Raw genomic sequence first — 24,829 nt, forward strand, 5'->3', positions numbered from 1 at the left:
TGTCCTGAGCATCAGGACTGATAAAGTAAAATACCACTAGGTCCCTGCACACCTGCCAGACAGGTGACAATAACCCCTCGAAGACTGAGCTACTCACATACCATGCTGTTCATGTGTTAGATTAACAGCAACCTGAACCATCAATTGGTCCCTATAGAAAATGGCTTCATTTGGGGTCAATAAGCCACGTACGGAGACAAAATAGGAGAAGGAAACAGGATCAGAAAGAATCAAGTTGTCGGAGGAAGTGTCCCACCAATAAAAAGTAGATAAAACAGGAATAAATGAGAAAAAAATTAATCTGTGTTATGGCATACATATAAGCAGGTTAAAGACAAACCCTACTCCACTGACAATTGCATTTGAGCAAAGAAATAAGATGCCTAGGTTCCTATATCAAATATTCTAATGTGTTGATTTAGAAGTAAGGCCTTTTCGATTCAGATTTATAAATGTAGCCTAATGAACCAAAGCAAATCATTACAAGCATCTTGACATCCTCCCAGTAGATAAAATCGATTTGCTTATATTTTCTGATAGTATCAATTATGGAACTTTGAGCATAAAGCTAAGCATAACTATTAACTGTCTACCGGAGTTCACTCATTAGTTGGGCACCGACCACATGCCATGAATGTGTAGGTACTGAGGATGCAGCTGGGAACAAAACAGGCCAAGCCCTGCCCTCAAGGAGCCTGCAGTCTGGTGAGATAGATGACGGATAAATAAACAAATAGGATACGTTGGAAGGAATGAGGGCTATGAAGAAAAATAAATCAGGATCAGAGGGTGGAGTCTGACCCTGTGTAACGATTTGGGAGGAGACACCATTTGAGTGGAGTCCTAGAGAAAGTGCAGGAGTCATAAAGATACCTGGGGAGGAACATTCCAGACAGAAGAGGCTGCAAGTACAGAGGCCCTGAGGGAGAGTCTCCCAACCTCACCTCTAGAGTCACAGTCACAACCAACGCAAAGAAATGACTGGGTACCTTGTTTCTGGATCAAGGGAATCCACAAGTTTTTTATCAGTTAGTAATTTTTGCAAACTTTGATATAAATCCACATTTGTGTTCAACCTAGAAAAATGAGAAATTAAAAAAATTAGATCACTTTCGAATATCTTATTTTTAACTTTATATGAAAAGAATGGTGTCAGAGTGTACCATACACATGCCCAGAAGCTGAACAGCATAACCTACCAGGAACAGTGTAACCATCCTTCCTTCCCACTTTCCTTCCCTTTTCTCCTTCCCTTCTTTCTTCCTTTCCCTTATTTTGGAGACAGGGTCTCACTCTGTCACCCAGGCTGGAGTGCAGTGGCACAATCACAGCTCACTGCAGCCTCGATCTTCTGGGCTCAAGTGATCCTTCCACCTCAGCCTCCCAAGTAGTTGGGACCACAGGCACACACCACCACGCCCAGCTAATTTTTAAATTTAAAACCGCTGTAAGGGAGAGCTCAGGACACAGGCCTCAGCGCCATGCAACTGGGATGCAAGACTGGCCCTGTAACTGCTCTGGGACCTTGGACACGTTATTTAGACCTTAGGCTGCCGTGAGGATTAAATGAGATCATGTGTGCAGCACACGTTTCCTGTGTGAATGAACCATGGCCACTGTTGAGCAGTTGTGCCATTCAGAGAGCAAAGGGCCCAAGGCTGGGCAGTGGTTCCAACCCACCCCACAGTACCACTGGCAGGAACCCAGTCCTCTTCCCTAAATGCAAATGCCATGGCCCTCTCAGAGCTGAATAGTGAGCTGGGTCTAGACACAACCCACACCCTGCTGGGTAGGTCTTCCAGGAGGGATAAGGTTGTAAGAACCACTCACCAGTCTCTACTCACAGAGTCAGCGATACTCCCGTTCCTCAGTTGGTTCAAAAAAACACTGAAGATTTATATCAATTGAAGGGTTTCTGTTCCCATTCTCATGGGCCTTTCCAAATACCAGTGAAATGGAGGTAGTCATTACTCATCAAAAAACACTCACCAAGAAGGGCCAGACTCCCACACGTGGATCCCAGAAGTCACGGAGAGAGTGAGTGCCAAAGCCTACCTCCTCCTAACCTGCTCACCCATGGAGCCACTCCATGGCAAAGGGACAGCAGTTCAGAGGCTGCCCGCACTGCCCCCACTGCTGAGGTTTAAGGAAATCGTGCATTGCCCCCACTGCAGAGGTTTAAAGAAATCGTCCCAGTATGTTTTACGTTGGAAGACCCTGAGATAAAGCCCATACTTCTGTCTGTATTTGTCCTCCCACAAAATGAAGAGTGATTGTCCATGAGACCGGCCTGTGTCTAATTCTGCAGGAAACAGTGTGCAGAGCGCCTCGAGCAGGCAGCCCACTGCTGACGACTTGCCAGAGGCCCTTCCCTGAGAGGCAAAGCTTTCTCCCAGGGAGTCCCCGCTTTCAGCCCCGTCAGCGTGCCCAGCGCCTGCACTCTGCAGGGCCCAGTTCTACCCCATTCCGCGAGCTGGTTTTCAGCGGCTGTGGGAAAAGTCACACACGATCATGCCAAAGTGAACAAATGCTGCCCGACCTGGGGAAAAACAGCTGCTGCATATCCTGAAATGCTGGGTCTTCCAAGGGAGCCTCGTCTAACCAGAGAAGCCATCACTCTCCTCCTCCAACAACTTCTGGTATATGAAATTGTCCTCTCGTGTTACCCCCTTTTCCCTGTTGTAAATCCATGCTGGCAAGCCCAGGGCTCTCCCTAGCTCTGTACACTGCCTGGCATGGTGCCATGCAACTAAGTGTGCTGGAATACAGCACTGTCCACCAATAAGTTATTTTAACAAGCACTATGGAGCTCTCGTAAGTGGCTTAAAAACATTTACATTTACCTCAAAATCACTTTAAAATAATTCACTCCATCACAGCCTCAGCCAGAGCCTGCGCCAGCCCTCCCACAGACTTTTACGGCCTCCCTAGACTCCCCTAATTCCAACTGACAGGGGCCACAGGGACACTGTTTATACAGCATTTTGGCTTCTCGCCCTGTGGCCCACAGCCATTGATGCAACAGCAATTTAATCAAGCGAGAATCTAGTAAGTTCAACTTGCCACTAGGATACTAAAAGCCCTTGTTTAAGGTAAGTGATAATGGTGATGACAAGAATCCTGGGTGTCTACGATCTCAGATTATCAAGTGACACCTTTACATTGATCTCATTTAACCCTCACAAGGACCCCGAGGCAGGGTTAACTTTACACCCCATTTACAGACAACCAGCCCTGAGGCCCAGTGCCCGCCTGTGAGGTGAGCCAATGGCCTGTCCTGAGCCCTCCCTCTGGCCACCCCTGGTCACTCACACCTCCCACCCTGCTGGGCGGGGGACAAGCACTATGGACTGGACAAAACTGCACAAGTCCATGAAACTGGATCACCCAGGACGAGGCACAGAAGGGGGCCGGAGAACAGCACATACTTCTCTACCATGGTGCCAATACTTCTACAAGCTTCTTCCGCGGCTTCTCTGAATGCTGGCTCAGGGTGAGCGATTTTCACAAAATCAGCCTAATAAAAGGGAAAGACAAAACCAAAAGGGGATTTGATGAGAAGCTTTCTTCCAGGATCTGAGGGTGAAAATGAAAACCGGGTTTTAAGATGTGCCATTGGCTTGGCCGATGCATTTCCATTACTGACTTTTTCCTAAGCGAGAAAAGCAAAGCAACTTCTTTCAGAACATTTAATTGTTATTCCTTGAAACCAAGTTTGTTTCATTCCAAAAAAAAAAAACTTTTATTAACTTTATTTCAGAAAAGTTTTTCTCTTTCAAATATAAACACCAAGCAAATTCTTCCTTTTTTTTTTTTTTGAGACAGAGTCGCCCAGGCTGGAGTGCAGTGACATAATCTCAACTCACTGCAAGCTCCACCTCTCGGGTTCACGCCATTCTTCTGCCTCAGCCTCCCATGTAGCTGTGACTACAGGTGCCCACCACCACACCCTCTAGTTCTTTATTTCAAAAGAGCAGGCACTGGTTTCAAATATTCTACAACTTTCTGGCTAAAATTATTTGCAGTATGGTTCTCACATGTTAACTTATCTCCAGAGAACAACTCTTACAGGCTTTTTTTAACTAACACATACAGTATAGTTTCAAAACCCACTTAACTACATTCTAGTCTTTGATTTAACTACATTGTAGTCTTTGTGCAGAAAACAAAGGCACAGTCTCTTTACAGTCCTTTTAATAAAATATGAGTTCATAGTCTCCACGTAATACTGTATACAACTACTACTGCTGCTACTGAAGTCATTAGAAATTAAAATAAGTGAAAATTCTTTTTTAAAAACATAAAATGATGTAAAAGTAAATTTTCGTTTTCATGTCAAAAAGCAGATAAACTACAAAACACTACATATTTTCTTCATTTGCCAAGAAAATGTGTGACTATAACATGAAATAAAATCACCACAAGATAAAATTTCCTAATTTTATTATCAAATAGTTTTTAATGCCAAAACATTAAAGTCCATAGTTTGGTATATTTGTTGTAACAACTGGTAACGATAAAATAACATTAGTACCAAAGTAGCTGAAAAATGAGTTACATAAATTTACAACATTTTTTTTACAAATTACTAATCTACAGGTTGTGAATTTATAATCAATATTAAAATTCAAAACACTAGCATACATATTAAAAATGGGATTTGTAATAGTGACAAGGAAAACAGTTCTGTTACATAAAACTGTATTAAAAAAAGAAAACAAAATAAAATGACTACTTGGTGAAAAACAGTTTATAAAACGATTGTCTTATAACAGTACTAATCTTACTGGCAGGTAATATCTTAAAAATCAAAAACAGAGAAAGGTTCTTTTTTATCCAGATAACTACATATATAAATCACATCTTTTTTTTTTTTAAGTTTTCAGAATGAGATATTATTACACATAAATATTAAAAATGTCAAAATAAGATACAGGGCAGAGAAGTTAAAATCTTTTAGTGAAGACCAAAAGCGAAAATGTAAAAAAAAATCCTAGAATACTGATTAAGATGAAGACCAAGACAAAAAATACACAGTGAATTCTGGGATTTGTGACAGCCACGCCAATGGTCACCCCTCAGTATCACTGGGCAATGGTTAGCTCCTCCCACAGATACCCGAATCCACAGATGCTCAAGTCTCTGATATAAAATGGTGTAGTACTTGCATATAACTGATACACAGTACATCCCATACGTCAAATCATCTCTAGATTACTTGTAATACCTAATGAATGTAAATAATATGTAAATAGCTGTTACACTGTATTGTTTTATGGAACAGTGACAAGAAAAAAAGGTCTGTACATGTTCAGTACGAATGCAAATTTTTTTTTCCCAAATATTTTTGATCCAAGGTAGGCTGACTCCACAGATCCCCCAAGCTGGAGGATTGACTACATAGTGAAATTCACTGACACAGATTTTCGTTTCCTGATTTCAGTGACACAATTAGGTGAACAGGGTATGAAACCTTCTTTTGAGCAGTGCGTTTCCACAGCTCCCCCACCATTCAAAGACACATTTCCTACGCACATACTGGAGGCACAGAACAAAAACCCAGTACAAACAGAACTACCCAGAGCCTGCAACTTCACTGCAGAGAAAAACGCTTTACAATAATATACTTTATCAGTTTCCTTAAGAAAGGGAAGCTTGTGGTAACATATCTGAAAGGTGTTAATGCTCAAGTCAAGTGCGTGGGTGGAAGGAAATTTTCCAAAAAAGGAAAAAATAAAGATGGGGATGAGTTATGCTGGGTCAAAGAAGTCAGTCAAAAGGTATACAGGATTCCACTTAGGTGACAATCCAGAAAAGTCAAAACTATAGGGATAGAGAACAGATTAGTGGTTGCCAGAGGTTAGTGGGGAGAGGTGGGTGTGACTATAAAGGGAGACTTCTGGGGATTGATGGAACAGCTTTGTATCCTGATTGTGGTGAGGGCTGCACAAATTTATACAAATTAAAATTCACAGAATTGTACCATCCTCCAAAAGAAGTCAATTTTAAAAACAAGTACCTAATTTTTTTTAAAGATGGAGAGACTAACAAACTTTGCAAGCTTTCCAGGTAAGGGTTCATGAGACCCGAGCAGCCAGCCAGCCCTGAAACAGTGGGAACAGGAGGAAGAAGAGCTTGACCGATATCCTGCCTGGTCTGGCAGCCCAGCCGCACCACACTCTGGCCAGCTGACAGCAGGCACATCCCTTCATCACCCAGTGCCTTTCTTCCCTCTTGTGAAAACGGAGCTATGCTGAGAAGGTACTTCAGCTCATCCAGAGGAAGCTTCTTCAGCTAACTAGGCTGTAGAAAGGGCCTCCAGCCTAGTTAAATCTAAAACACATTAATGCCAGAATGTAAACTCCATGAAATAAGAGATGGTGCTGTTTTATTCCTGCACGTATACCTCGTGCCCAGACAGTGTCTGGCACACAGTGGGTGCTCAACATTGACTGAATGTGAGGGAAAAACCTATGTAGTTCAATACCATGTAGACAGGATCATAAATGATCACTATTTAAATTGTGTGTGCTGCTTTCCTTGACAAGAGTCACCAAGAGTCGGCTCCTTCAGGCTGACAGAAAATCCCGCTTCCTGGAAATGAGTATATGGAAGAGATATCTGCACTTCCATGTTTGTTGCAGCTCTGTTCACAACATCCAAGATTTGGAAGCAACCCAAGTGTCCATGAACAGACGACTGGACAAAGAAAATGTGGTACTCACACACAATGGAGTGCTATTCAGCCATAAAAAAGAATGATATTATGTCATTTGCAACAACATGGATGGTCATTATGTTAAGTGGAATAAGTCAGGCACAGAAAGACAAACATCACATGTTCTCACTCATTTGTGGGACGTAAAAATAGATACAATTGACTCATGGAAATAGAGTAGAAGGAGGGTTACCAGAGGCTGGGGAGGGTAGCAGGGTGGTGTGGGGGGGGGGTGGAAATGGTTAATGGGTACAAAAAAAACAGGAAGAATGAGTAAGACCTCCTATTTGATAGCACAACAGGGTGACTACACGCAATAATAATTGTTGATTTTAAAATAACTAAAAGAATATAATTGGACTGTTTGTAACACAAAGGATAAATGCTTGAGGGGATGGAGACCCCGTCTTCCTGGATGTGATCACTGTGCACTGCATGTCCCTATCAAAACATCTCATGCACCTCATGAATATATACATGAGGTATATTAAAATTAAACATGAAAAATGAAAAAACAAAAAGAAAATTTTGCTATCTCAGCAATGGATTTCCTAGTTGGTGAAGAGATCTAGGTATATACTTCTATTTCAACTTTAAAATGTAAAAAAAAAAAAAAGGCTTTACAATCATTTTGATGTTAAAACTTGTTTTTTAATTAAAAAAAAGCATTCCTGAAAAGGTTTATTAAAACTGGTTCTCACACCTCTTATGAAAAAGAAGTGGCTCACACTTATAATCTCAGCACTTTGGGAGGCTGAGGCAGTAGGTTCACTTGAGGCTAGGAGTTCAAGACCAGCCCGGGGAACACAGGGAGACCCTGTCTCTATTACAGCAAAAAAAAGGAAAAGAGGAATTTTGTTGTAAACGTACACATAAAGTGTTCTTAGAATTTGGGGAGAAGCGTTCATAAATGAAGAACCTCTGTCAAATGAATATATATGTAAATATATATTAGTAATCATTCATTATATTACATGTATATTTTATTAAATATTATATTAAAGTACAAGTTCTAAATATCACCTTTTCTGATAACATTTTCCCCATTCCTAATGACATATTTCATCATAAAAAATCATACCTAACGGATCTCAGTTTCAGACATTTTTAACTTTATAATCTAATATTAAGAGTAAACAACGAAGGATAAACTTCACTTAAATTTTAGCAGGGTTGAAAGAGAGGTAGCTTCAAGTCTAAGGCAAAGCATCTTACCAAGTCGGCCACTCTGCACAAGGAATCCGAGAGCTCATCGAAGATCAGCACAGTCTGGGGCCCAGGTGGGGTGGAACACGCACGGTCCACAAGCAATTCTGTCTTTCTCAAGGCCTTTTCTTGTGCAATATGAAATCCTTCTGGGGCACTGAGCTCAGGAACTCCAAAAAGACCCTTAGAACCAAAGAATACGTCTGATTTATAACCAAAATTCAAAACTGTGCTTTTTTGATATTTACTAAAATTACTTTTATCACAAAGGAAATCTTGGCTTTCATTGGGGTATCATGTTATACCTGTGATCACGGATACCACTATCATACTCCCCATATCACTCCACATAAATTACACTAAAAAATGTATAATTTTTCTTCAATTTTTAACTATTTTCTGAAAAAAAAAAATGATATGGGTTCAAAATCCAGCTCCGTCACTTCCACAGAACCTAAGAGTGGCTGCAAGAATTAAATGAGATAATATATGTAAATATATATGTGTGTGTATATATATAGCAGTGTTTAGCACATAGCATTTGATAGATAGATGTCAGCCATAATTATTATTAGCTTGTAACCCTGGTCATGTTATTCCTCCTCCTAGGCCTCATATTTTTTCATCATGTACAATGGGAATGACAATACATATCTTACAGCAGGGATACACATACTAAGGATATGTAAAGTACTAAAAGCAATATCTGACAGAGTAAGATCTCAGTACACAGTACCAATTATTCTACAACTATCAAAGAGAGAGGATGAGTTGACCATGAAGCAATAGATATTTTAGAAAAATTTAATGAACATATTAAAATCATAGGCTGAAACTGGGAGCAAATTTATACGTTCCAAAGACATTACAATATCTTGATAAAAATAAAAATCACTGATCTAATGGCAATGACCATTCTCTTGTTACCTATTCAATCACACTTGTTAGCACACTCAGGAAGGCAGGGAAAAAAGCATTTAATATGCACCTACCGCATACCATGAAGTGCGCCTGCTACTTTACACAGGTTCTCATTTCAATCACACAATCCTACAGAACAGAGTATCATTCTTTTATAGATCAGGACACATGCTTTAAGAGGTTAGAAAAGGCGGGCGGATCACGAGGTCAGGAGATCGAGATCATCCTGGCTAACGCGGTGAAACCCTGTCTCTACCAAAAATACAAAAACATTAGCTGGGCGGGCGGCGTGCACCCGTACTCCCAGCTGCTGGGGAGGCTGAGACAGCAGAATGGTGTGAACCCGGGAGGCGGAGCTTGCAGTGAGCCAAGATCGCGGCACTGCACTCCAGCCTGGGTGACAGAGCAAGGCTCCGTCTCAAAAAAAAAAAAAAAAAAAAAAGAGGTTAGAAAAAACTTCTTTGAGGTCACAAATTAATATTGGCAAAGCTCTGTACATCTCTAAAGCCCACACTTGTCCATACTTCTCTATTACAGTTACAATCTCAATTACAATCTGTTTGAAAGTCTTCTCTCCTGAAAAGGTGAGCTTCCAGACCCAAGAGCCGCTGCCCTTCATTTCTTTAACCAGCTATCCAACAGAACGTCTAACATATGGGGGGAACTCAATGAAGGAAACAAATGACCGCAGCAGAGGCTGGGCTTTGTTAATTAACTTTGCAGGTGTTTTAGCACACAGACTTTCAGAAATAGCAGCAGGTAAACCTTCAGGCCTGATGAGGCCTACTGTTTCTACAACAAGGGATGGATGAAGTTAAGCTATTAATCTCTCTTCAAAATATATTACAAGTTAAAAAAATAAAAGAGAGTCAGTGGGGGACAAAGGAGAATCAGGACTAAAAACAAATGTCATCTTTATATTGGTTTAATTTGATTCAAGCGCAGACTAATTCCACTTCCCAGTACAACCTGCCCTATTGCCGCGTTGCCCTCGGGAATTCTAACTCTCGGATTACCAGTGACCTTCGTAATGCTAAAAAACTGAATAAACCTTTTTTTCCCAAGGCAAAAACCAATTCACAAATTTGAAAATCTGCTATCGGTGCTGAGTATCAAGATACAAAAGGGAAAAATAAAAGCTAAAATTAGATACATCTCATCTACCCAAAATCAGGCCTCACGTCTTTCTCCTCAGCGCCCACAAGCAGTTCTCACACCAACTATGTTAATACCAACACTGCATACTCTTAAGGAAGGTGGTGTGGCAAATTTCACACAAAATAATTTTAAAACAGACAAAGCTGATAATGGAGATAAAACCAGAATCATACACCTTAGCTCAGTGCAATACCCTAGACTCCTCTTTATAAGGCAACACACTATAATGAAATTTTAAAAGGCAAAAATAAAAGTAATCCTTAACCTAAAACGGACAAAATATACAAACTCCAAGTAGAACAGGCATCAGGTAAGTCCCTTCCAACCTTGCCTCCTTCTCACCTTCCACTACACAATGCACTCTAGTGACTTCCTGGGGTAAGAAATCCAAGTGACCAATTCCATGGCACTATGGCAAGTCAGACTCGTCTCAACAGGGTTTTGTATTTTAAAACAAGAAAGCCCAAAGCTTTCAAATAAATTAATAGGCGATGGAATTTCATGTATCAATGAAATTACCATTACTTGACTACAGGCAGCCGTGTCCCTGCAAAAAGACCATGTGATACCGCCTGTGAAGGCACAGGGATAGGCCTCCTAAGGCAGGACTGTAGCGCTGGAACTAAAGGGCTTTAGCGGGGGTGCGGGTGCATGTATGCAGAGGGCGGGTCCTGGCAGGCCGAATTCACCGCCACCGTCAGGACGAACTATTCAGATTCACGTGGAGCAAGTGGCTCATGCAGCGGCAGTTCCCGGACCCGACACTCTGGGGAGGAGACCACTAAGCCAGGCCCCTCAAACCAGAGGTGACCTTGCCCTCATCGAGAGGGCACACAAGACGCCACTGTACGAGGTGGGTTCGCTGCCAGCCTCCTCCCAGGCCCAAACAATCTGGCCCTGAGTGTCGCTGGCCGCGCGGAGCAGAGGTCGGCTTAGCTCGCGGACTGAGGGGAGCTCCTCCTGTGCCGCTCACCCGGCGCTCGCCGAACAGGTCCAAGCGGCTGCCCTGGGGCTTGACATTGAAGGCGGCGCCCACGGGAGACCAGCTGGTGCTGACCCTTCGGGCCCGGATCCCGGCTTGAAGGCTTCCCTGGCCCGCCCACCGGGGCGGCAGAGCTGCTGCTCTGGCTCCGAAGCCGCCCAGCCTTCCGACGCACAGCATTCTATCCCCGGAGCAGTCCCTTCCTCCCCCGCGAGACCCCTGCCCTGGTGATTTCCCCCGGAACGCGGGCTCCGCGTTTCCAAGGCAGCGGCCCACGCCGCCCCACGTGACGGCTCCGCTTCCGGGTCTGGGCGTGGCCTCAGAACGTGGGCACGTTGACGTCCAGAGAGCAAGAGCGTCGCTGCCCTGCCTTCTCAGCCGCTGTCGCGGTTTACCGCCCCCTGTGTCCAGAGTAAGGAAAGGCTAGGGTTGCGCTTCCCTCGCAAGTTGACTAGGGGGCTGGGCGCAGGCAAAATCATGACATATTCGAATTCCGGTGGACATTAGATATTTTTTGAGAGATGGTAGGTACTTGAGTAAACAAGAAATGCCCGCCATAGGCCTGAAGGAGAAGTTTCCCTTTTAACCAACTCTCTTGGTAAATTCATCCTGCACTTCTCTGTTTGGTGTCTCTGCCCAGTAACTTTTTACTCTTGCATAGCTCATTTAAAAACTTTAGATGGCAAACAGTGAAAGCAGTCTAATGGGATTTTCCCTGCAGGGTTTCAGAATTGTCTGGGACCCGTGATCCCTTTTTTCCTCCCGCTTTCTCTCCTTTGGGATGGACTGTCTACCCTATGCCGGCCCCCGTCCCGCACCACTGTCTTTTAAAAGTGGATTAACTTTTCTGGTTTCGCAGACTCACACATGGAGAGAAATTCGGCCACAGGATGAATCACCCAGGAGGTCTCCTCTGTAGCTTATTTAAGGACGTAGATGGCGAGAGGAGTTGATGCGGAAAGTGTTAAGACTTTTGGAAATGTTGAGATGGGGCGAAAATGTATTTCGCACATGGGAAGGAAATCGACTTTGGGAATCAGAGGGCAGATTGGGCTGAACTGTGTCTCCCAAAACAGATGCTGAAGTCCTAACCCTCGGTACCTGTACAGGTGACCTTATTTGAACATAGGGAGTTTGCAGAGATGATTAAGATGGGTCATACTGGATTAGGGAACCTGTCCTTGTGAGAAGAGGACAATGTGGCTGATGCAGGAGGAGGAGGACAGCCACCTGAAGATGGAGGCGGGGACTGGAGTGATGCTGCCACCAGCTGCCAGGAGCTGGAAGCAGCAAGGCCGGATCCTCCTGCAGCCCCTTTGGAGGTAGCATGGCCCTGCTGCTGCGGTGATCGCAAACTTCCAGCCTACAGAACTGAGAAAGTCCATTTCTGTTGTTTAAAGACTCCCACTTTGCATATTTTATTTGGGCAACCCTAGAAAACAAACAGAGATTCACGACTGGCAAATAATGATCAAACAATGATTTGTTGGATGGAATGGTGATTAAAACGTAGGTTAGAAAATGAGCAAAGTGGGAGGCAGAGCACCAGGACAAAGAGCTAATGCATGCAGGGCTTAATACCTAGGTGACGGGTTGATAGAGGCAGCAAACCACCACAGCACATGTTTACTATATAACAAACCTGCACGTTCTGCATATGTATCCCAGAACTTAAAAATAATTTTTTTAAAAAAGACAAAATGAGCAGTGTCTACAGCTTTCTGGAGTGTGACAGCATCACCAACTTAAAGCTGTTACTAGTACTAAATGGAATAAAGATTTCCCTTTTCTTTCCCCTTACTGTCCTCAGAAACACAGATGAGGGATACATCCTCACATGACTCCTCAGAGCACTAAAATGATATCAAAACACTCTTCCCACAAGAAACACACAGGCAAAGGATCTTCAGATAATAGGAATAAGAAATGTGAAGTAAATTAGAATAAACCATGCAGCTATTTTCAATATTTACTCCTGGAAAGACAGTAAGTTACACAGAATCAGTTTTGGGAATAACTTTTCCGTTTTCACCTTTTTATGATTATTGTAATAATTGGAGGAATTAATAAAGTAAAACCATCTGAATAAGTTCGTCACCAAGCTGATTCTGATGGATGGTGTGGCTGATTTATCAACTCTCCTCTGTCACGGGCTGCTGAACAGAAGGAACCCTGTGAAAGTTGTGTCATCGTCCTCATCAGCAAACAAGCCATTGAACCTCTCTCCTCCTGTCACCTGCAGCCACACCTCATCCCCCAGCTTCAGCTGCAGGACAGTGCCGCCAGAGGCCTGGTCCTCAGAGCTCATGTAAGCGTCTTTGGTGTGCAGTATTTTTACTCCATTTTTGACCAAAGACACCTGAACATTCCTGGAGAAAACAGTGATGTGGTAGGTGAAGTAATAGACCCCAGCAATGTGGCACGTGAACTTCCCCGTTGCTATATCATAATGGTTGAATTCGTTATACAGGATCTTATCAAATTTAATGGGCACATCTGAAGAAGGAAACTTGCTCAGCACCGTGAGCCCCACAGTGAAAGCACTTTTTGGCAAGACTAGCGTCTCACCGATTTTCCCTTTCTCTCCTCGATCTCCTTTTCAGCCTCTTATTCCCCGGACTCCTGGCTCGCCCTGGGGCCCCATGGGTCCAGCTTCTCCCTTGGGACCAGGCTTTCCAATAGGCCCCATGGAACCTCGTAAACCAGTTGGGCCCAAAGGCCCAATGTCACCCCTTGGCCCCTCAGGACCAGTGGGACCCACGTCACCCTTATTCCCCTTCTGCCCTTGAGGCCCAGTCTCTCCTCGGAGGCCTTTCTCTCCCATGGGCCCTGCAAGCCCCTTGGGTCCGTGTTTTCCTGGGGATCCTCTTGAACCTTGATCACCTTTGATGCCTTTTGCTTCAACTTTTCCATCTGCTCCTAAACAGAAAAAGAGCAAACAAAGAGATAGTTTGTGAAAGATTCCCTTGTGAACAACTTTGGTTTTTCTATAATTGAGCTCACAAATGAAACAAAGTAGTGTACACGTTCAGTATACACCCAGAGGTTAAAATTCAATTACTCCATCTGGGTGCGGTGGTCTCCTAGCACCTTCAGAGACTGCGGCAGGACGACTGCCTGAGGCCAAGAGTTCAAGACCAACCCAGCCAACATAGCAATACCCTAACTCTTAAAAAAAAAAAAAAAATCATAAAAATCAGAAAATAAAATTCAATTACTCCAGCCCAGCTCAGTGACTCACGCCTGTAATCCTAGCACTTTGGGAGGCCAAGGTGGGCAGACTACTTGAGTCCAGGAATTCAAGATCAGCCTAGGCAACATGGCAAAACCTCACGTCTGCAAAAAATACAAAAATTAGCCAGTCGCGGTGGCACACAACTGTAGTCCCAGCTACTCGGGAGCCTGAGGTGGGAGGATCACTTGAGCCCAGGAGGTTGAGGCTGCAGTGAGCCGTGATCAAACCACTGCACTGCAGCCTGGGAAACAGAGTGAGACCCTGTCTCAAAAATAAATAAATAAAGTCAATTACTCCAGTTACACACGTGTGTGCACAGGGACACACACACATCCCAACAGACCTTTTGACTACTGTCTACTAAGTTAGTGTCAGGGTTCATGTTAGAAATGACAACCCTATCATCTAAGTCTAACATGCTGGCTATGAAATAATGTCAGTCCGTACAGAAAGAGCAGAGACAGGCAGATAAACTGACACTCAACCCTAGTCATGTGACATCCTCTAAAAAGCCCCTCCCTGGGGTGAACATAAAATAAAGCCTGCATCGAAGCATTCATTGCCCTCTCCTGCCCAACCCCAGCTCCAGCCCATCCATCCCACCAGCAGTTCATCATCCACAGAGACCTTGCTGCTTCCTTGCACCCCCATCCATCCCAAAGAGTCGTAGTTGCAAGTGTGGACTCTGAGGTTAAATGCCAGGTCTCCATTCTGTCTCCACCACATATGCACACAGGACATCAGACAAGCTAGTGAGCCTCGTGCCTCTGTTCCCTCACCTACGGAACTGGGGTGATAAAACTGTCTAGTGTCTGGGGATGTTGCATTCAGTGAGTCAGCACATGAAAAAAGCACAAAGTGAAGATGACACAAGTTTGCCGCTGTGACTACATCCCGGGGATCCATCAGGGACCAGTTCTAGTGCTACCTCCTCCATGCAGTGCTGCCGGATGCACCAAGTCAAAAACTCAGTCTCACTCCTCAGTGCTCATCCACTGCAAGGTTCAAGGTTCAGCAAACTACAACCATAGGCCATATTTAGCCTCCCTCCCACAAGCTAAACAAACACGGCTCACATTTTTTTTTGTTTTTCTGGTTTTTGTTTGTTTGTGACAAGGTCACCCGCTCTGTTACCCAGGCTAGGTGCTGTCATGAGATCATGGCTTATGGCAGCCTCAACCTCCCAGGCTCAAGCGATCCTCCCACCTCAGCCCCTGAGTAGCTGGGACTACAGGCACGTGCCACCATGTCCGGCTAATTTTTTTTATTTGTATAGACAAAGTCTCAATATGTTGCCCAGGGTGGTCTGGAACTCCTAGGTTCAAGTGATTCTCCTACCTGGACCTCCCAAAGTGTTGGGATTACAGGTATGAGCCATGGTGCTTGGCCATGGTTTGCATGTTTAAATGGTCACAAACAATATTCCACAATACATGGAAACCATGGGGAATGCCCATTTCAGTCTTCACACATATGGCATCACTGGAACACACCACGCTTATTTATGGAGCATCTACAGCTTCTTTTCACTACAAGTGGAAGTTGAGTAGTGCTGAGAGATCCGTATGGCCTGCGGAGTTGAGGATATTTCCTACCCAGCCCTCTACAAAGCCTGCCAATCCCTGCAGAATCCCCCCTCTGGAGAGTAAGAACTGTGCTGCCTTTATTGTAAGATTATAATCAGCATGGAGGACTTGCCCATGGCAAACACTTAATAGTTATTGTTAAATACTCGACAGCTCAGAATTAGAGCATCATAAATAGGAACTTGTACCTCGTTCTCCTGTCTCTCCACTCGTCCCATTCTTCCCCGAGCTGCTGGGACGTCCTGGCTCTCTTAGGTGGAAAAGAAGAAAACAGGCATGAGTTGAAATTCCGTTTCTGATTTTCTGGCCATTGGTCTCCACCAGCCATATGTGTTGGAGAGTCTGGGAGTGACCCCCGCCCTGAGGGGCGCTCTGTCCTCCACACGAGTGCAGGCGGAGAGAGGCAGGCATGAGCGGGCATCTGGGGTGCTGATCTGTGTGGGATAAGTGATCTAAGAAACGAACTGAATGACTTCCCAAGCACCCATCTCCAGGACGTGCCTAGAGCGCACAGCAAGATAGGACGAGGAGGGAGTGTGTGCAATGGGGACTGACTGTCACAGTTGATTGTGTTCCTCTCCTGTGACAAGGACGTGGGACATGGTCTGAATATTGGGGGTGCGAGGAGATTTCCTCACTCTGTTTCTCTTCCATTACTCTTGAGGAGAGTGGAACGGAAGATTTACTAGCCTCCTATGAAAACACAGATGACTATGGTTATGTGACACTATCCCAAGATAGAAAAGAGAGTTCTGGAAGAATCTCTCCAGTGCCTTAGACTGGGGGAAATGCCACCAATCAAGCTGGCAGAGAACATCAGGTGAGCGGGGCTCTGCTGACCACACTCAAGTCCTTGTGCTCAGAACAGGCCCCCAGAGCCCCAGGTCAGCGTGCTGTCCGTCAGCAGGTTGAAGATGGCTCCGGCCATGGCAGTAGAGTGCTCACTGGGCCATGGCTCACCCCAGATTCTGGCTTCTCACAAAGCAGCAGAGACTCCCATACTTCAGTCCCACTGACCTGACTGAGGGGTGACAGGAGCAGGCTGGGCCGGCTTGCAGGTCCCCAGACAGGACTGACACAGGCAGACTTATTTCTATCACAATGTCTGTTCTCCTGGGACATCAGCACTCTTGAGTGGGGCCTTGGTCAGTGTGGGGCCTCTGAATGGAGGGGGCTCTTCCCTACATTTGCCTCCCCCTGCGCTCCCCTCCCCTCCCCTCCCCTCCACTGGCTGCTCCCCTGTGTCTTCCTCTCCTTCCCTCTTTTTGTTTCCTGCTTGGCTCTCATTTCTCCCATTCTCTAGAGCAGTGGCCTCAGAGTTTTCCTGATCAAACAACCACAACTCACAAAGCATGAGCACAGACCCCAATCAGTAGACATTGATGTGTTTCTAAATCATGCACAGGTATTATATGAAAATTATGTTTATTATAAAACATACACAAAAATACACTTTAAGATGATAAGATAAAAATGAAGTAAATTTTTAGTGTGAGCAATGTGAATGAATATCCTTCTAAGAAATAATATATATTATACATAATACCTATGAATTACATAGAAAAAAATAGGTATAACATTTGCTTGTAAGAAGTATGTAAAACTTGAAAGAATGGACATCGGTGAGCAAAGAGGAGAGAAATTCAACAGGGAAGAGGTGGAGAAATTTGGTTTTGAATATAGGAGTGTTTGTCTTGGTCCTCTGTATTTTTTATCTACCACCTATTTATCTCCTTTTGTGTGTAATATTTTATGACAGAAATAAAAAAATGAAAAATCCTACATATTCAGAAATACAATGCACACACACACCCCACTGTGGTCCCGGTGTGAGGGCAGAAGACCTGATTTCATTAAGGGTGAGGTTTTGCTATTCATTTGGACTGGGCTGTTTGCTACAGGACCCTGGAGCAGTGTCAGTGAGCTGGAGCTGTGAGCCAGGAGAAGACACCTCACAGAGCACATGTGCAGGATGGTGGTTCCAAAGAAATAAAGTGGCTTCCTGGGGACGCTTGACTTCATCCAGCCCACTCAAAAAACCAGCAGGCCACCAAATGCCATAAGTGGAGACATGTTAGAAACACAAACTTGTCTTGAAAAAGGTCCATAGAAGTTTTGACATTTTCTTTGTTATGCCACTGAACTGTGCCCTTAACCCAGATGGATCATTCTGCATAAATCTTAGATATGTGACCGTACTGTCAAGACCAGGGCTCAAGAATGGTACCCCATTCAGAAACTAAGTCTATTGGTTGTTGTTATGGAAACCACTCAGACTTCCCGGCTTTGGCAAATCTCCCTCCCAGAGGCTGGATCCTGTCCCCAGATCCCCAGACCCTGGGACAGGGTCCCAACCTAGGTCATAGATTCATAAGCAGCAGCTGTATGTGTCATCTGTCACTCCGCATCTCCTGCTTCATGGCACGATGCAGTATTAGCTCTCACCTGCACTGCAGCTGGCTGCTTGCTGCCAAATAATTCACAATCAGATCTCTCTATTAGTCTTTCGTTGCCAAAAATCCATCATACCTTTCGCCTGAGGTGGGAGGATCCATGACATCGTATTCTACCGAAAATGTTCTGCAGTGTCAGAGATGAGAGAACCCGGGAGGGTAGAGGTCATGGCCATCTCATCCTGTGCTCTCCACCAGCACCTGGCACACAGTCTGACATGGAGCAGACCACGTGAGTGTTGCTGGGCAGATGGGTGGATGAATGAATGAGGTCAGGCCCCAGCGAGTGTTGCTGGGTGGATGGATGGATGGATGGATGGATGGGGTGTGAGTGGGTAGGTGGAAAATCACACAGATGATGAGTGAATGAGATGAAAGGAATGAAGGGAGAAAAGTTGAAAGGCAGCCAAAGCCAGCAGGTGAGTACCTGCATCCCCTTTGTCACCCTTTGCTCCGTCTCGTCCATCTCTTCCAGGCAGACCGTTGTGACCGGGGTTCCCAGGGATGCCAGGGTGCCTTGTGAGTCTTGTGAGCTTATGTTCCCTGCGCAGATTCCAATGGCAAGCAGAAACCACCAGATCCTCATGGTTCAGATGACAGACTCTGAACTGAAAGAGGGAAACAGAAACCCAAAGGAGAAACCTTTGTTGCTGAGGCCCAGGACACAGCCTCTGTTCCATGCCGTGCGAAATAGGTGAGCTGTCCCCTGCCCCAGACCCACACCTGGACAGACTTGGACAGAAAGCTCAGGGCAGGGGAGCAAGCTGGTTGTAACCAGAATGACATTATCCTTGGAAGGTAACACTAGTGACTGGAACCAGTCTTCAAGGTGAATGGGCAATAAAAAAAGCCAAGTTTAAGGTCAGGATACTCTTCCATTTATCATTTCACTTTGAAAAAACCACTTTTCTGAACCAGACACCAATACTTACTTATCTCACAGGACTGTTGTAAAGATCAAATTTTATCACAATCTGCATAAAGGCACATTATAAATAGTGAAGCAAACATAGCATTACCATCTGATCCAGCAATTCCACTGCTGTGCATCTACAAAAGTCATTTAAAGCAAGGACTGGAACAGATCTCCATGTTCATGGTCGCATTATTTTCCATAGCAACTCAAGGGTCCATCAGTGGATAAACAGATACATGCAATGTGGTAGGTCCACACAATGGAATATTCTTCAGCCTTAGAAAGAAAAGAAATTCTGACACGTGTTACAACATAAAAGGACCTCGAGAACATTATGCTAAGTGAAACCAGCTAGTCACAGACAGACAGACCTGGATAACTTCAGTTATAAGAGATTCCTAGAGCTGTCAAACTCATAGAAAGAAAAAGTAGGATGGTGGTTGCCAGGGGTGAAGAGAGAAGGAAGTGGGAGTTGTTTGATGGGTACAGAGTTTCTGTTTGGGAAGATTTTAAGAGTTTCTGTTTGGGAAGATTTTAAGAGAGTTCTGGAGATGGGTGGTGGTGATGGTTGTACAACAAAGAGAATGTACTTAATGCCACTGGACTGTGTCCTTAAAATGGTGAAGCTGGTAAGTTTTATGTTATATATTTTTTACCACATTAAACACTTAAATTAAATTTTTAAAAAAGTAAAGCATTCCAAGCAGTCTTACTGAAATGAGAGGTATTCTCTCAGTCATGGTCTTGTTTTTCTAGGAGGCCACTGTGAGGAAGGGCCACACACACACAGAAAACATCACCTAGTTCGGGACAAGTGCGTTTTCAAGTCCTTTCCTCTGTAGACACTGCCGCTACCCCAGGTGATCCATGCAGTTTCCCCACAGCAGGACTAAGACAACGCTTGGGCAGTGCTCCAAACAGAGGGAGCAGCAAAGGCAAGGCCTGGAAGGAAGAGGAAACGTGGATGGCCGGGCCTCCTGACTCAGCAACGCGCCCACTCAGGGCTGCGGAGCAGCATGTTACTCTCCCACATGGCGCCCGTCATGGCAGGGGCTTGACACTTGTTTATGTAATTGTAGGATGAAGAACCTGACTCCCTGCCCGACTGTATTTCCTCATTATTGTCTTCCTAGCACCCAATAGCAAACTTGGAACAGCAGATTGAACAAATACTTGTTGAATGAAATTAATTTATCATCATGGGAGATGTCTTAGGATACATATATATAATTTTTGGAGACAAGGTCTTGCTCCATCACCAAGGCTGAAGTACAATCATGCAATCACAGCTCACTGTAGTCTCGACCTCCCAGCTCAAGCGATCCTCCTGCCTCAGCCTCCCAAGCAGCTGGGACTACAGGCATGCACCACCACACCCGTCTAATTTATTTTATTTTATTTTTATCTTATTTTATTTTATTTTTGAGCGTAGTTTCGCTCTTGTGACTCAGGCTGGAGTGCAATGGCTGATCTCTGCTCACTGCAACCTCTGCCTCCCAGGTTCAAGCAATTCAGCTTCTCAAGTTGCTGGGATTACAGGCGCCATCACCACGCCCGGCTAATTTTTGTATTTTTAGTAGAGACAGGTTTTCATCATGTTGCCCAGGCTGGTCTTAAACTCCTGACCTCAAGTGATCTGCCTGTCTTGGCCTCCCAAAGTGCTGGGATTACAGGCATGAGCCACTGCCACCTGTCCTAATTTCTCTTCTCTTCTTTTCTCCTTCCTTCCTTTCTCTCTCCATTTTTTTTTTTTTTTTTTTTTTTGAGACTGGGTCTCACTCTGTTGCCCAGGCTGGTCTTGAACTCCTGAGCTCCCGCCTCACTCTCCCAAAGTGCTAGTATTACAGGCTAAAGCCCCTGCACCTGACTTTTAGGATTTAAAAAACAAAACAAAAACGTGGGCCTAGTGCAACTGGTCAGAACCCAGATGTTCTCACAGGCCTGATAGCCGTGTAAATCTGCACATCTTTCTGGAAAAGTTAAAGAGCAAAAGACATCTATGTCTTTCACCCTGTATTCCTATCCCTAAAATTCTTCCTAATATTCCAAAACTGCGTGCCAGTTGTGTGACATTACCTGCCGCATTATCTATAACAGGTGAAAAAGTGCATGCTACATAATATGTAACAATAGGGGAAGGGTTTACTATGTGTAATAGTGTGTAACTGCTGCGATAATTATGAAGGTCATGTAGAAATATGTAAATGATATACGTTGTGCTGAATTTTAACAGTAGACTAAAATGCCATGTACATTACAAATGTACTTACGACTGTATGAATATTGACAAAACTTGAAGTGAATATATGCAAATAAAGATGGTTGCTTTAGAATGGGGGGCGGTTATGGGAGCTTTTCATTTATAAAAAATGCTTTTTTCTAGTGCCTACACAAATATTTCTAGAGATTGTGAAAACCAGCCAGACTCTCTGCCATCCGAAGTCTGTATTGCCATCTGGTGGAAATGTCACAGGGTGCAGCCTAACGCAAAGGGAGGATTTTTGGAAAAGGAAATGCCGATCTTTCTCTTTGAAGTCACAAATCCGCTCCATTCCAGGAAATTGAGTTGAGTTTTCTTGGAGCCAAATTCCATGAAGAATATACTCGAGCCTCCTTTGTTAAACTCAGAAGGGGCTGGAAGCAGTCAAATCTAAATTCCATCAACCAAACTTTGTCGAGGGTTCTATAATTTTCATTTTAACTTTTCAAAATGTGGAGCACAACTATTCCAGGAATAAAATGATCCGAAGATCATAAAGGTGTCAGGTTAAACTCCAATTTGCTCTCCAGGGAAGGAGCCAGCCTGAAAGCAAACAGTTACTCTTCTGTAATTCTTTCACTAGTTTTGCATACTTCATGTAGGCAGATTTTATCTAGCTTGTTTATACAGCATGGAGACAAGCTTCAGCAAATGATTTTGATTAACTAATATGTGTTCTCCCAAATACACAGCAAAGTAAGTTGTGGCACTATTTCTGTTTTATTTATTTGCTTGTTTGTCTGTTTATAGAGATACAGTCTCATGATGTTGCCCAGCTCAGACTTGAACTCCTAGGCTTAAGTGGTCCTCCTGCCTCAGCCTCCCGAATAGCTGGGATTAGAGACATGGCCAACACCCAGCTTGGCACTATTTTTTAATAAGAAAATTTAGAAAGTTTATACCTCCTATTTAGCCTCATCTTCAATGTAGAACATTGAGGATTTGCACAAGGAATATAGAAGAAATTATATTAATGTTATTTTGAAAAATAATTACATTTGTGCTTCTCACAAAGCTATGGGTTGGACTCTCAGTTTCATTAGTTCAACTACAGTTACACTCTCAACTTTGAATTTCTGGGTCTGGTCTTTTTCCAGGAGTGCCTTCTGGAAAGAACTAGGAGCCTCTTCTGTCTCCCATCTTTCCCTGCAATCACCTCCTCTATCTCTCTCTTCTCTTGCCTGAATTACTGTCCTCCCCAGTCCCCACTTACTCTGTACACCACACCTAGACTAGTGATCACTTAGGAGGCAGCAACCTGGGTCAGAGCTTTATGAAGATCGTGACTGCATTTTTCCACTTCCTTATTTTCAGTCAAGTATTTGTTGGATGAATCAATGCAGGCATGCAAGAAATACTATCCTGGTTCCAACTGTGTGTGGACCATTACCAGGTGACTGGGTATCAACGCTGATCCTTGTCAGCACTTTCGTGGAGTTGCTAGTTATCTCCAACACCTCTTCTCACCTTCATCCAGAATAATAGAAATTTTAGCTGGGCACTCCCTAGCCTCCCTTGCAGCCTGGATATGACCATGAAACTAGATTATGGGCCATTGGAATGAGCAAAAGTGAGGCGTGTAATTGTATGCAATGACCAGCCTTAAAGGGTAAGGTTCCTGTGTGGGGTGTGTGCACGGCGTGGTGAACCATGTGGGACTCCTTGAAGGAGGGCAACAGAGTTTGGGGACAGAAAACCCCTGGCCTCAGATGACTCCACAGGCCAGACCTGTCCTGCCAGCACATCTTTGACAAGAGCACATGAAACAGAAATAGCTTCTACCTTGTGTAAGCCACTGGTATGTGGGGTCTCTGTGACACACAGCTGAGCCCACATCCTGAGTAACACAAGGCGTGCACCGCCCAAGGTGTGGCCGCTCATCAGAAGTGAGGAGCTTGTAGACATCTGTAGTCAGCCAGTGACAGCTGCTGGGGACTCCCTGGGCATACAACAATCCCAGTTCATACCCCCCAGGCATGAACCCTCCCATTCATACAACATGAATGTATAGAGACTAGAGGTCATCATTCTGCAGAATGCTGTGACTGCATGAGTCAGACACACTGGCTTGGTCGGGGCAAAGGGACACAGAATGCAAATAACTTTGAAGTTAATGTTTTTTAATCTCCCCAAAATAGGTTCTTATTTAGTTCATTTATTTCTGGCTCATTCTCCTATGCTTTACCTATATGTGTCCTTGCTAAAGAATCTCTTGATAAATGTTCACCCAGTGCCCTTCCTGATTAATTTTCTCCAAGAACATCCTGTCCTTATTTCAATAGCCAAGGTTATCACTCCTCAAGATTCTTAACTCTCCAAAACTAAGATTTAATATAAACCTGCTAGAAATCAGCTGAGTGATATCTGCAGGGTTTCCAAACCTCAGAGCTTCAGCTTCCTCCTGTAGGCACTGGAAAGGATGAAGGCCCTCCCAGATCTGACGATCTAAGAGTCCAAATAGCTCTAGGGTGCCTTCATTGAATATATTATCTTTCATGCACTCTCTCTATTGTACACTTCATACATTTCTTCTTCAACACATATTGATGGTTTTCTCCTACACTGTAAATTAGCATAGCCATAAATACGAAAATGTATACAAGTTGAATAAGTGAACCTGATCAAGAAAAAAAAGTACACATTAAAATTTGTGCAAAATAAGCTATACGCGTCTCTAGAAAGCTCTTTTAAAAAGGTCCATTATTCTCATGACTTATTCTACGGTTTTTATCTCTCCTCCTAGCCAGTGGCAGTGTTCTAGCAGAATTTCAAAACCTGCTTTTATCTCCTCTTCAGCCTCTTCCTCAAGAATAAACTTTGAAAGCAGTTTACCTCTTCCTATCCCAAACTCTATAGACATCTGACTATTCTGCAAATTAATAAGCAGGGTTACCCCACAGATAATATAAGCGCTATTTTAGGACCTAGATGCCTTAAATTGAATGTAAAGAAATCCTTTCCTAATGAACTTACCTGGACCCGAGGGCTGCAGGCCGGACCCAGATACCGTGCAAACCAGGAATCAAGGTCCAGCTAAATAAAATCAGCCTTCCTGCCGTACAATTCCCCAGTGGATATGTCTGCAAAATAGCAGAGAGGGGAAGGAATCCAGGAAGGCCAAGACGTCTTCGAAGAGCTTCAAGAATTGAGGCAACACTGGAGTCAGGTAGCATCTTCTACCAGCACCACTTAGTTTAGAAAAGTTAACTCCTTTTGAATGAAATGAGGGAATACTTTCAAGGGGGGTCTGAAGGAAGGAGTGCCCCAGGCGGGTTTCCTTTTCAAAGTGATGCTCATGCCTTTGCCTCAGTGCTTCTCCCTGACCTTAGGAAGCAACAGGACAAAACTGAAGGCTGCTAACAGTGGCTGGGTCTCATTTGGACCCCGGACCATT

General features: G+C 44.1%; 2 protein-coding genes across 2 annotated transcripts in view; both read right to left on the reverse strand.

Moving 5' to 3' along the window:
* Window positions 1–11,288, reverse strand: part of MIPEP (mitochondrial intermediate peptidase) — a 152,867-nt gene extending 141,579 nt beyond the window's left edge. The window contains exons 1-4 of the mRNA XM_025364706.1: window positions 10,977–11,288; window positions 7,934–8,107; window positions 3,429–3,517; window positions 990–1,076 (exon numbers count right to left, since the gene is read on the reverse strand). Of these exons, the coding sequence (XP_025220491.1) occupies window positions 990–1,076; window positions 3,429–3,517; window positions 7,934–8,107; window positions 10,977–11,165 (539 nt within the window). The 5' untranslated portion in view covers window positions 11,166–11,288. The remainder of the gene's footprint in view (window positions 1–989; window positions 1,077–3,428; window positions 3,518–7,933; window positions 8,108–10,976) is intronic.
* Window positions 11,289–12,378: 1,090 nt separating this feature from the next.
* Window positions 12,379–18,845, reverse strand: LOC112611089 (complement C1q and tumor necrosis factor-related protein 9A-like). The gene is given in 5 exon segments (XM_025364798.1): window positions 12,379–13,904; window positions 15,995–16,054; window positions 17,526–17,528; window positions 18,687–18,779; window positions 18,782–18,845. Coding segments are annotated over 5 exon segments (993 nt in total). The 3' UTR covers window positions 12,379–13,131.
* Between the last annotated feature and the right edge of the window lie 5,984 nt (window positions 18,846–24,829).

Source organism: Theropithecus gelada, chromosome 17, assembly GCF_003255815.1.
Source record: "Theropithecus gelada isolate Dixy chromosome 17, Tgel_1.0, whole genome shotgun sequence".
Lineage (NCBI taxonomy): Eukaryota > Metazoa > Chordata > Mammalia > Primates > Cercopithecidae > Theropithecus > Theropithecus gelada.